The following is a 13,264-nucleotide window of genomic DNA, read 5'->3' on the forward strand; positions in this document are numbered from 1 at the left end:
GGTGATTGACAAAATAAAAAGCATCGAGTTACTTTAGGATCCAGCTCCTATTTTGTTTTTATAATAGGTTCTTCAGGCTGCTGGATCAAATCATGAATATCAAGCCATTCAGAATTCAAGTTGTTATGTCAAGAAGTCAAACCGCAGCATTTATTGAACTCTGGCTACAAGAGGTCATCTGACAAAACTAACCAGTCCAAAATTTAATGAAGGGCAAAGGTTCAAACCGTCACATTTCAACCATACTACAAACATTTTTAGCATTTCGAGAAAGATATTGCAAGTCAAGCCGCTCAGACAAAAGTTGAAACTAGAAAGAGTGCAAGGTATTCTATCAACCCTCGAAGTGGCAGAAAGTCACCTCTTTGTTCTACTTCCTGTCAGCTTTTTGAAAAGCATGGAATCAAAGTCGAAAAACCTAGAAGAACAACAAAGAGTATTTAATGATACGTACAATGATTGAAAAAACATGTTCATATTATCGTAAAACAGTACAGATGATATATGAGAAGCAAATCCAGTCATTGGAGCTTTTCACTTATATATATGCAAACCATTCAAAGTGAAGACCACACAAATTCAGAACAATCAAAGTATTCACACCCGTTGAATTGAAAAAACTACAATCTGCATATTTCATATCAATTGAGCACACTTAACCGTCTACATTTTAGACTGCTCAACCAAAGCACACTTATCATATTACATCAGATTTTCAAGGATGAATCTGTGCTACCTCAACCAAGTCAAGCTGTTACAAAGCTGACCGTCGTATCTTTGTTATTTGTTATGTTGTCTGGTGAACGAAATGTTCTTAAATATCCAGGCTTTGTAAAGTGATTACTAAAAGTTTTTGTTTAGACGGTGTGTTAAGTTCTAACTGAAGCGGGGTGCTACAAAACATTGTAAAACCAAAGTCTTTTAGTGAAATTTTTCCTAAGAAGAAAAGGTGTGACGTAGGAGTTTTATCTGAAAATAAATAAAAAAACTTGTGTCATTTATTTACACACTTTTTTTCGCATATTCAAGTTTTCACACTATATCTTGTTAAGCAGTCAACCGTTTCTTTATCACTAGTCAAATCGGGCTGTTTCCACACTCACTCTCTTTTAAAGTGGTCCAGTAAAGCTAGCCATTTAAGAATAATTTTTATCTTAAAAACTGTTAAGAACTGTTTAAAGTTATTTTTTTTAAAAAAAATATTTATTCATCCTCGTTCTAAACACAATTTGTATCCCAACAAGATAAAAAAATATAACCTCAATCAATGAAATTTTCGTGACTTGTTCACTCAAAGAAATCAATTCATGAATCAGTTCCGAAAGAGCATTCGTTGAAAATTAAATTGATTGGCCCTAAAATTATATCAATTACAAAATAATGTTAAATATCAATGCAAATTTTTTATTTATTGGGAATCTAATTTCTAAAATAAATAAATAATTAATTGATATTATAATATATTTTGTTATCAAATTAAGATTTTAAATTAATATTGCATCTTGTATTAAATTGAAAGAAATACTAATATTTTTTGTAGTAAAATCAAATCTTGATATTAACATAAATAATCACCAAATGTGATACCCTATAGATGGGCCCACTACCCCTGGCTCATCCCTAGTCCAAATGGAAGACAGTCTCATCAAGGGCCCAGGTATTCTCCTATAAATACCAGGTTTGAGTGTTCAATTCATTCATTCACTATATCGTTTTCAGCAGCACCCTTAGCTGCTCCCCCAATATATCCTCAGTCTCTGACTTGAGCATCGGAGGAGCTATGCCAGGACACCCTCCTGGCCCCCTCCCAACGATCTTATTTGTGATTTCAGGCTCAGGGTAATTTCAAAACCTGCGTCTGAACTAGTGACATTTGTTGGAATCGGACCCTAAATTTTCCGTGAGTATCAAAATGAATAATGAGAAGTCAATCAAATCATGAATCCTTCAAGTATAGGCACAAGATCAAGGAAAAACAAGACCAAGAGAAGTGAAGAAGATTAAAAAAATAAGTTCATCGTGTTCTTCGTCAAATTTCAATCAAGTTCAAAAAACTCGATGAATCTCAAGGCGCAATTCAAGGCTTTATCATAAACTTATTCAAATTGTGAAGTTTAATTTGATATCATTGTGCTAAACTATTCAATTAACATTATTGAAGTATCAAATCAATGAAAATCGATCACTCAAAAAATCCAAATTTCACTAGAAATTGACATTGAATAGGAGAATCAAAAGAATACTAAGATATTACAACATTAAATATTTATTTGAAAAATTAAAATTCAATTTATATCCAAATTATTTTTTGTGATTTTAGAAAATAAAGAAATTTGTGCCACAACGTCGATTCTTTCCTACACGCAAAAAAACCAACGTCGATTCTTCCGTGTTAAATAAAATCGATTCTTCCTTGTTAAATAAAATCGGTTCTTTCCATCAACGTCGATTCTCCCGTGTTAAATAAAATCTATAATTTTTTTTCCCTAAAAGATAAATTATTTATTTATTTTTATAATTTTATATTTTAATTTATGAAAAAATGAGGTGGATAGCAAAATCTCCAAGGCGGGGTTTTAGGTTTTAGCCTCCCTCATTCTGACAGTCTCCGAAATGGCATCCTCTCAACTTCGGCGAAGGCTTCATTCCATTACCAAAGCTCTTCCTCCTTTTCTCTCCAATGCACCGCCCTTCTCTTCATCCTCTGCTGCTGCAGATTCCGCCGACCATTCGAAGTCTACCCACGAACCCACTTCTCTCTCCGCACGTATGTCCTTCCTCTTCCAACAAATCGATGAGATTGATAAACAACGTCAGGAAAAAGACCAAACTTTACAGCGCATCCGCGACTGGCGTGAGTCCAAGAGACAGCAAAATGTTCCAGCACCCACTTCTGACTTGCCCGACTCCGATTCGTTGAGGGAGTTGAACTCGGAATTAGTGAAAAGCGAAGGATTGATGTCTACTAATAATGAGAAGAGTGAAGTGGAGTTGGTGCACCCCTGGCCGGAGTGGATTGAGTTGATGGAGAGGCTGGTGCAGCAGAATTATTTCGATCACCGGAGAAAAGACGAGGACAGCATGATGCGAGGCCTCGGATTCGATATGTCTGAGGTTGATATTCAGGGGAAAGGAAAACGTCTAGATTTCACTTGGGATTTCGATTCGGTGCGGACTGCTGCCGTCAATTTTGGCAAGGATCGGTTTGATATCTTAAGGTGTATATTCAATTGATAGTATACTGCCATTTGTTTATCTATGTTTGATTTTTAAGTAAGTTTATATGATTGACCAGCAGATGGATTCTTATTTTCTTTAGAACATGGCTTTTCATGAAATATGCTGTTTAGCTTATCATTTATCTCTCTATTTCCTCTTCTTTGAATCTGAAGGACCCAGTTGTGCACTCCCTTTACTCTGTTGTTTAAGATAATACGGAGAATTATATTTTCTCTGTTAATGTCGTATAGTGACAAAAAATTATTTTATGCTTTCACTATGGTGCCTACGTGCCTAATCATGCTCCACTCTGCTGCTAGTTTCAAGATAGAGGAGACGAGCGTTAAATTTTTATTTTGTGCTATATCAGCTGTGTCTATCTCTGATAAAACAGAGGTATATGTAATGCTTATGTAGGTCTTTTTGTTTATAATTCAGTTACAATATTTATCTCAATTATATCATTTTTGGATCTCTCTTTTGTTCTTTGGATAGGGAAGTCATAGGTTGTTACTCTTTGCTTTATTTTTCACTGTTTTATTTCTACCTTTTTCTTTTAGTTAGTCCAACTTTATTCGGCATACTTAAAACAGAGTCATTTCAGGTCGCTTCCAAGACAAGATCTACAAATACTTGTTGGTTATGGATGCCCAAGTACAGATAAGAGGGTCGTCTTCTCCTCCAAATTGTTAAGGAAGCATGTGCATCTTGATGAAGGAGATGTAAGCATGCCATTCTAATCTGTTTATTATTTTTTGGTAAGCAACTGTTTTAATAAGTATAACTGACAGCAGGAAGATTACTTTAAGGCTTAAAGTTTCTTCGCCGTGATCAATGTCAGAAGATTACAGATGAAAATTAGATATGTCTAGCACCACAGAACAGGCGTGAGTTGTTTTGGTTGCTTATGTAGTTGCAAGGTTTGGTGGCTGTGAAAAAGAGTTTAAGCATTATTTTTGTTGAAAAGGAGTATTCGATTGATTAACATTTTTCCTTGGCCTAAAACGATTTTCTGATTTTTGAACTTAGAATATTGTTTGCAATTAGATATTATCATATATCTATCTGTTTTTTTGGTAAATATCTGATTATCTATTGTTAAATAATGATTGACGGCTCCATTCTTTCAATTTTGATGTATCAGGTATGTAGTTCCTGCAATATGAGAAGCTCTTGTGAAAAAGCATATCTACTCACAAATAAAGAGGATGAAGCGCGAACTATTGATGTCATGCGCATCCTATTGACATATGGTTTCAATCCAATCGACAGATCAGTCGTAAATAAATCCCTTCTGGAAATGAAATCTATCAAAACTTCTGTCCGGAGATTGCTCCATCATGTTGTAAAGCTAAGTGAGTTTCCAATAGATCCCAATCTCACACCCCCCATTATTAAAAAGCCTATGCCAAAGGTAAAGCAACCCACTCCCCCTCCAAAGAAAAAAGTTGGACGCTATGACATTGAAATGAAAAAGGGTGATTGGCTATGTTTAAAGTGAGTTTCCCCTCAATTTGTTCTATTATTGTTGTGATTTGTCCCACTAATATGAATAATTACATTTCATACGGTAATCATAGAAGACTGGAGACTTTCACTTGTATCATACTTGTCTGCTGTGTATCTTTTGTGCACATCCACGAGCTACACTGTTAAGGTCCTCAAGAATGATGGCTTAAAGTTGAGAGCAAACCTGAAAACCTGTATTTTAATTATTTTAAAAAAAAATAATTTGGAGGTTCATACTATTTACAGTTTGTTTTTATGTTACGTTCTCCAGGTGTGACTTCATGAACTTTGCAAAAAATAATGTGTGCCTCCAATGTGATGCAAAACGACCTAAAAGACAGCTGCTTCCGGGAGAATGGGAATGCCCTCAGTACGTTACTTCGTTCTTATCCATACGCAGCTTCAAATTATCATTTTTTATACTGTCTCTCTATGTTTGCTACCCGAATCTAGAACTTTAATTTCTTGTTATAACAACGCGATGGATTAGAGTCATATGATTTTTTCTCGTTTTTGGGCTACTGGTTCTGGTTAAAGCTCTGTCATGACTTAAATTACTCAAAAGCGCAGCCATCAAACCTTTTTGCTTCTTAATCAGCGTGGAATTTCTTTTATATTTCGTTATTAGCGTATCTAGTATTAAAACTTAATATTCCACACTTTAATCTGATGGTGGATCTCTTCATTCCATAGGTGCAATTTCTTAAACTATAGGAGAAACACGGTATGTTTTCATTGTGAACATAAGCGTCCACCTGAGACATATAGTGAAAGTAGATTTCCAGAGGCGCAACGGGGTTTGGAGGTTAAGATGGACAAATTATCGCGCAGAACAGAGGTTTCTAATGCGTGGAATTTTGATTTTGATGACGATGAATCGGATGGGGCAGAAGTTGCTACTTTTGAGAATGCAGCGAATTCTCAGAAAGTAGACGAATATATGCCTGTCAGTGATCGAAATAGTCATGAAAATTATAGAACTCATGGAGATGGTTACGAGAAGAGCAGCAGGCATCGGAAGTTTGAAAAGGAGTATTCTGATTCTAGAAACATTAGACCTGGTTTAGGATTTAATGATTTTGATGAAGAAGATGATGTTGACAGCTATGACGTGGTTAATCAAAATGAAATGTCTGAGACTTCTAGAGTAGATTTCTCAGAGCTTGAACCTGATACGGAATCTGAAGATACAGGAAGTCTTGATGATAATTGGCATGCTCCTGGCAGAACTAGTTCCCTCACACGTGGTAGGAAACCTTTGCGTCATAAAGCTTTCTCTGATTTCGAGGAGGATGGAGTAGACTTTGGTTCTGAGGATGAACTTCCGATGCATCCGCGTCGGAAATCGAGTCATGTTGCTGATCAAAAAACGCGTAACTGTTTAAGAAATGACATTGGTTTTAGTTCAGACGATGACTTGGATTTTAGCAATGCCAGTGACTCTGAAACTCGAAGCTTCAAGAAAAAAGGAAACCGCAGGTTGGGATCTAACAAACCTAATAATGCAAGACAACAGAGTTACAAAGCCAATTCATTTTCTGATGCAGAATCTGACGATGAATTTAGTCATAACACAGGGCTCGACCGCACTGGAAAAGGTAACAGAGGCCGTGAAGGGATGAGAAAATTCTCGTCGAATAATAGTTTTAATAGACCTTCGGGATCTTTGCGAAATAACAGGGGTGTTCAAGAGAAATCATATAATGAGCAAGCTAGGCATGCCAAAGATGGTAAGTTTGGAAGCCATAGGAAAGGTGGATCTACTGAGAAGCGAGGTGGTTTATCTAACAGATATAATAAAGAGTCAGATGCCTATCTGGATGATGAAAGATATCGAAGACCCCGGATGAATGTGCGATGAGTCTTTATTGCAGTTTCAAACGCTGATGCTGTTTCTATAGATGATGTTGCATGGACTACTGGTTGTCAGTTAACTGCATTATGCAGTTTCGTTGATCACTGATGCAACTGGCCCTAAAATTATTCTTCAAAATGTCTCTTAAACTGGTTTAGGACTCTTCCTGTTCTTTACTTACCGTGTAATTCGGCCATGTTCGCGGATTGATGTGTAGGAAACCTGTTGAACGTATACGAACTAGATGCCAAGATTCTGATATATTTTCCCTTTGTACTTCACCTCAATAGAGGGCATGGATATTGTTTTTAGCTTTCGGATTGGGCTCACATTACCCACGTGCCAATAAAACAGCAGAATTATTAATATTTATCTACAGAGGACAGACATCTTTGATTGGTATATTCAAATTGTATAGCTAGATTGGCGTACTTTATATACTGCAAATCTCAAGTTGATAGCTTTAGCAACGTGTTTTTTCTTTACAAGTCACGGTCAACAAAATAGTATTGGAAAAGCTCCTGTCAAATTCATTTTGCAGACTAATCTGTTTTGCAGCTTAGCTAAGTTTTCAAATCGGACTAATTATTTCCATCAACTAAAGGATGAAGTGCGGAAACAATTCAATATACGAAATGAATAAAATATATAAAAAAAATAGTCCGATCAGATATGTAGTGTCTAAAAAGCAGTTTACGTAAACATGTATGGTTGAAATAATTTATTTATTTATTTAATAATTTAGGTGATGCAAGCTATGTGTTAAATTATTTTAAAGTTATATATATTTATTTTCATGCAATTTTAAAATGTTTTCTCGAATTTTAGTTTTTCAGAGGAATATTCGACGTCGGACCGGGAAAGGTGATCGGAGACGTTTGCTGTGTAAAAACATTTAAAGTTATATTTTTATTTTAAGTCGAGAAGTTAGATTATTTAAAAGATTTATGAATTTTAGCAATTAAGAGATAAATTTGATTTATCGAGTGAAATAAAGACGTCAAGCATTTTAATTAGTAAATTTCGAATAGTAGGGAATTTAAAACCTTTTACTCGAAATACAATATTTTAATAATTATTTTTATGACTTAATTATGGGTATAATTTAGGATTTGTAGACTCTTAATTTCAAAAAGTTGGAGGGCTTAATTAATAATTAAAGCTTTGATTAATTAACCTAAATACCTAGTAAATAATATTTTTATTATATAATATGAGTCTCACCCTAAATATACCTCATTCTAACGCCTCTCACTTAGAACACACCCAAACACACACCCTTGGCCGAAATTCTTCAAGGCTAGGGTTTTGATTCTTCAAAGCTAGGGTTTTAAAACAATGATTCGGCCGAACCACACATACACACACACATATATACACACACTTTTTGCACCATTAAAATATATTCACTCTCTATTTTACTCAAAAATCTCAAAAGTACAGTAAAAATCATAAAATCTTAAACGTCAAAAAAAACCTAAAACTAGCAATTTTTTTTTAAAAATAGCATAAACCTCATCAATCCTCTCAAAAACCACTCTTAATTTCAAAGTCATGAAAATCTTTAAAATACTGTAAAATCAATAACTGTGCGGAAAAACTAGCAAAATTCCCCGGGTTAGTACACCATCGCCCATCCAGTTCAGTCATCCAACCCTCATGTCCCAACAATAAAATCCTCACCTCCATCATTCACACCTAGTAAGTCTCTTGACTTGGCATGCCTTAACTATAGTAACAAGTAATACGTATATATCCACATGCAACATTGAAAATACTTTTAATAAAAATAGTTTTTTCATGAACATGCATAACCTTAAACATTTTTTTCATCATATACTTTTCCTTCATCATATACTTTTCCTTCATCATATACATATACATATACATTTCCTTTTGGGTGAAATCCTTTCATTAATTGTGACCATCTTTTTATCTTTCGGTCCATTGATCAATATCAGGTGTAACCATGGTACCAGGCAGTGGGGCAACAGTAACCACTTTTTCGTTCTGTTCCTTAACCTATAGTTGGCGGGGACACCAGCAATCACTTTTCTGTTACTGGGTCTTGGCCTATGAAAATTCGGTATTGGGTTCCCACGGAGTTTAGTCCCGTAAATGGTTTTCACTGGGGCTTTGTCCCTCACGAATCTCAATTTCCTTACCGTCATAATTAAGTCACTTCATGCAAAACATTTTCAGCATTTTCATCACTTTAAAAATACATGCATAAATAACAATTTCTTTTAAACCAAGCATGCAACACGTCTTTTAACATTTATCATTTTCCATCTTAAAATTTCATAGTATTTTAAAATAAACATTTTAACATTCATTACAGCATTCATGACACTGCCATGACTCCTAACATTTTTCAGGTGTAAAAAATGAGTGTTTTGCAATTGAAACCCCAATTTTCCCATTTTACCCCTAGACCTTAAAACTTCGATCCGAATCCATCCAAAATTACCATAGCACCTTAAAACACACTCATAAACATTTCTTAGTGGTAAACTTAAGCCCCTCAACTAAATTCAAAATTCCTTTTATAACTTGAACCGAAGTCCCGGTTTTAACACAAATCTTAACCAAACTTTACCAAAATTTCATCATAGCTTAATAACACTTAACCAACCCCTTTTCAACCCAATTCAAGCCATTTAGAACCCTCGGAAAAGCCTAGAAAGCTATTGAATTTTTTGCACATTATGAACAAAACCCTAGCCCTAATCATCCACGAGCTCCTTCGATCCTAACACTTAACCAACGAGATCAGACCCCGACTAGCCTTTCTAGGACCAATACCGAACCCTTAGGACTCTACTGGACCAACCCTAGTGATCCATGCACGAAGACGTGCATGATTATTCTAATCTTGCGTGCGGCAAGACTAGGTTTGGACCTAGTTGTGCGCCTGCCCATTCCCAACCTCTCTAGCAGTGCGTAGACCACCATGGCTCATGGCTAGTACCCTCACGAGCCCATCCCCTTTCCTGGAAAGCACCCCCGCACGGCCTCCTCCTTTATTTCTCCAAACACGTGCCCTAGCCCTCTTGGACTCCAAAAACGTGCAGCCCCTTTCCCTTCTTGTCCATACCTTTCCCCAAGCATCTAAGTGTCCCTAAACCTCCTGTAGATCGAGCCCCTAACATCCCTAACATGGCAGCCCCTTTCCTTTAACACAAACCATCAAGGATCATGCAAGAAAAATCAAGTTTTCCATGTATAAACACTTAAAAATGAAAATACCATGACATCTTTAGACTTTTCATGCAAGAAGACATATTCACATATAATATGATATGAATGATGAGAAAAGAAGGAATAAGGCATACCTTTCTGTGATTCACGCACGAATAAACAATTCTAGACGCGAATGAACGTTCCTAGAGAGATAGGGAACACTTTGCTGTTATTTCCCTTCAAAACCAACGTGAAAGTGGCCTTAGACGTGTAGGTGTGTGCGTGTGTTGCTAGGGAAACCTTAGGATTCCAGGTGATGTAGGTGTGTGTTTTGAAGAGTTTTAGGACATGAAAAAACCAACTTTGTGTTAGAGTAGGTGTCCCTCGAGCCAAGTGTTGGCCGATGGTTCATGTTTAAACTCTATGTATGAACAATATTTAATTTAATAATATTTGAAATTATTGATTTGGGACATCTTTATATGTATACCAATGCTAGATGCATAGATAAAATCCTTGAATATACAAATAGTAGAAAGAATATGAGATGCTCATATGATGAGTATCATGAAACTCATATTTTGAATACTTATATTCTAAACAATTCCTAGTCGATTCAGCCGCCACTAAGAAGGATAAAGGCCGCTTGAATTTGAGACTAGTGTCTGCGATGTGAGTACCATGTTTCATTGGTAGGGAACATTGTTTTGTCCGAGCATGCAGATAGATGCTCCTTGTAGAGTGCACTGAAAAACCCTCCATAAAGGACTTTCCAAGTAGTTCTCACTTATCGAGTGGAAACGTCATAGTTTATAGTTATACACCATTAGTCCTTATGATTCGAGACAACATTGTGACTCTATATGCTAGCATTGAACTTTGACTTGTTTACCGGCTCATAACGGGTCATCAGGTGGCAAGGTTGGGTGTTCTATTGGAACATATAGGAGTCTATACATTGTAGTCGGGGATTCACCGCTTACCTTCGGATATGGATATCCTATGTGATCTCATGTGTATGTAGTTTGAAATCTCTGATCAGAGTATTGATGGTAATTAAGAAAGGGGTTTCTTAGATTACACCATAGATGCAACTACGAAATGACACATAGTATCGATTCTTTAACAACTCTCGATATACCAATAGTTGTCGAATCAGTCGGGATATATGAGATGAAGGGGCCGTAGTGTACGCTAACCATAATAGATTGGTTCTTGCAGGCACTATCATTTGATACCTAGGGAATCATGTAATCGATGCTGCTAGGCATTTAACATGATTGGTTGGGTACTATCAGACTTGAGTTTTGACGTTCTTATTATCAAGGAGTTGATAATTAAGAACGGAGCAAATGAGATATTCTCATATAAGAACATGTTTAGTATCGAATCACATTGAGATGTGAACACACGGCTAGTTGTACTATTGAACCATTGAGGGTCACACAAGTGCTAACTTTCTAGATCCCGTTGGGAAGGAAAATAGTTCAATGTGTTGAATGGATTATAAAGGAGTTTATAAACGCAAAAAAAAATAGAAGTATGACTTCTATAAGAGGATTATGAGGAATGTAACTTTTAATTTGGGGAAGTGTTCCTAAATTAAAAGATAGCTCAAATAAATAATGTATTTGAAAATTGTGATTTTCATAAACATGATTATGGACTAAATTAAATTAATTCAAGTGTTGAATTAATTAAACACTAGTGGACCAAGTAGAGTTCAAATAATTAAATTAATTCAGTGTTGAATAAATTAATAACATTAGGTCTTTTAGAGCATAAATAGAAATAATTATTCAATTAGTGGGCTTGATTAAATTCAAGCAAAGTTTAATTGGTCTCAAATGTGTTTGAGATATTTAAATAAAAGTCAATGGGCTTTGTAATTGTTACAAGCCCAAATAAATTGTTTGTTTGGGAGGTGAAGGGTTGGAGATAAATTTTTCAATAAACAAGGCATGACATGAACATGCAACTTTTAACTTTTCAATCACCAAGAAAAATTTTCTTCCCCTTCTCTCCAAGCACATGGCCGAAATTTTGTCCTCTTATTTCCAACATTTTTGCTTCTTCATTTTGTTGATGAAAGCACAAACTTCTCAAAGAAAAATCCTCTAATTTTTAAAGTGCAAAATTAGAGTGGATCTTCCTTGTTGGTGGTGGACCTAATTTGAAGGAATTTGAGAAAGGAGTGCTCTTAGATAGCTTATAGATTGTCTACCCTCAAGAGCTAAGTTGTTTACAACTTAGTTGGAGCCAAAACATCAATACTTGTGATTGATAGGTAAGAATTTCTAAAAACACTATGTATGAAATATTTTTGTGTTTTTGTTATTTGCTAAACATCATTCTTGATGTGCTCGGTTTTTTCAATGAAAACATTAATTTTCAAATTTCCGTTGCGCTTCCAGGCATCGTAACCTATCCCTTTCAAGTGGTATCAGAGCTAAGGTTACCATATTGTGTAGCAAATACATGATATTATATTGAGGACAATTTCTAACCGCATGAGTTAATCGTCGCAACAAATCGAAGGCCAAATGAGGTCTGTTCTTCGACCCCATGTTGCTGCCCATTTCGGGCAGCAAGGGCAGCCCATACCGAAACAGCCCCTCTTTTTTTTTAATTTTTTTTGTTCATGTTGGCCGTTATCCGGCGACGGAGCTCCGGCAACGACGATGATGACTAGGGTTTCCAAAAGTGTTTTGGAATATCAAAGTTTGATAGGATCGATTAACGTATCAAGAGTGTTTAGAAGGGGGGTTGAATAAACACTCACAGTTAAAACTGGTCTTTTCTAATTTTGAGTTCAGTTTGGTGACAAACTGATTCTCGGAATCTTGTTGGTCAATGACAATCAGTTAAACTAAAGTAGTTGCGGAAAATAACTGACTGAAAGATAGAATACGAAACTGAAATAAAGTAGGCAAGGGTTGTTTCTGGATGTTCGAAGAATTTAATTACTCCTACGTCACCCCTTCTATCTCAAGGATAGGATATCATCTAAACGACTTTGATCAAATACAAGAATTGTACTGACCCACTTCAGTTTGGACTTAACACTGCCAAAAACTGAAACTCTTAGTTTAACAGAATGTTCTCAGTGCGTAACTGATCTTAGCACTGTCGAATTTCAACGATTATTACAACTTGCTAGTGAGCTCAAATTGTAGCCTTAACTGCTACGAATATATAAAGTAAGAGTGAGTTAAGATTTTGACAGAGTGACAGCAAGCTTTTGAATAGTGTTGACTCCTTTTTTTTGTTCAGCTGTTCTTCTGTCATATATATAAGCATTTTTTTTTAACGGTAACTTGAGTGATTTCTACTTGATTATTCCTTGGACATTGTTTGCTTCATTTATTGTGATGCGTCGTCTTAATTGCTTTCGCCGAAATGCGTTTTTCTAAGCTGTATTGATTGAAGTGCGGCGTTGCAATCTTCTATGTTTCTTGACGGTTGAATGTTCTTTCCCGTGACATGTTCAGTTGAAGG

The 13,264-nt window shown here is 35.8% G+C and overlaps 1 protein-coding gene across 1 annotated transcript; it reads left to right on the forward strand.

Annotated features, from left to right (window-relative positions):
• Positions 1–2,547: 2,547 nt before the first annotated feature.
• Positions 2,548–6,949, forward strand: LOC142529040 (uncharacterized). The gene is made up of 5 exons (XM_075634404.1): positions 2,548–3,218; positions 3,824–3,941; positions 4,364–4,716; positions 5,000–5,098; positions 5,422–6,949. Exons 1-5 carry the CDS (start codon positions 2,614–2,616, stop codon positions 6,587–6,589), a joined length of 2,343 nt encoding a protein of 780 aa, XP_075490519.1. The 5' UTR covers positions 2,548–2,613; the 3' UTR covers positions 6,590–6,949.
• The last annotated feature ends 6,315 nt before the right edge of the window (positions 6,950–13,264 follow it).

This window comes from Primulina tabacum, chromosome 16 (genome assembly GCF_025594145.1).
Source record: "Primulina tabacum isolate GXHZ01 chromosome 16, ASM2559414v2, whole genome shotgun sequence".
Classification (NCBI taxonomy): Eukaryota; Viridiplantae; Streptophyta; class Magnoliopsida; order Lamiales; family Gesneriaceae; genus Primulina; species Primulina tabacum.

Bases quoted from the DNA above. Each gene is read 5' to 3' on its own strand.
- LOC142529040 (XM_075634404.1), top strand. From the start codon at position 2,614: ATGGCATCCTCTCAACTTCGGCGAAGGCTTCATTCCATTACCAAAGCT. The intron at 3,219-3,823 runs GTGTATATTCAA...GAGTCATTTCAG, and splicing joins GATCGGTTTGATATCTTAAG to GTCGCTTCCAAGACAAGATC. The intron at 5,099-5,421 runs GTACGTTACTTC...TTCATTCCATAG, and splicing joins GGAGAATGGGAATGCCCTCA to GTGCAATTTCTTAAACTATA.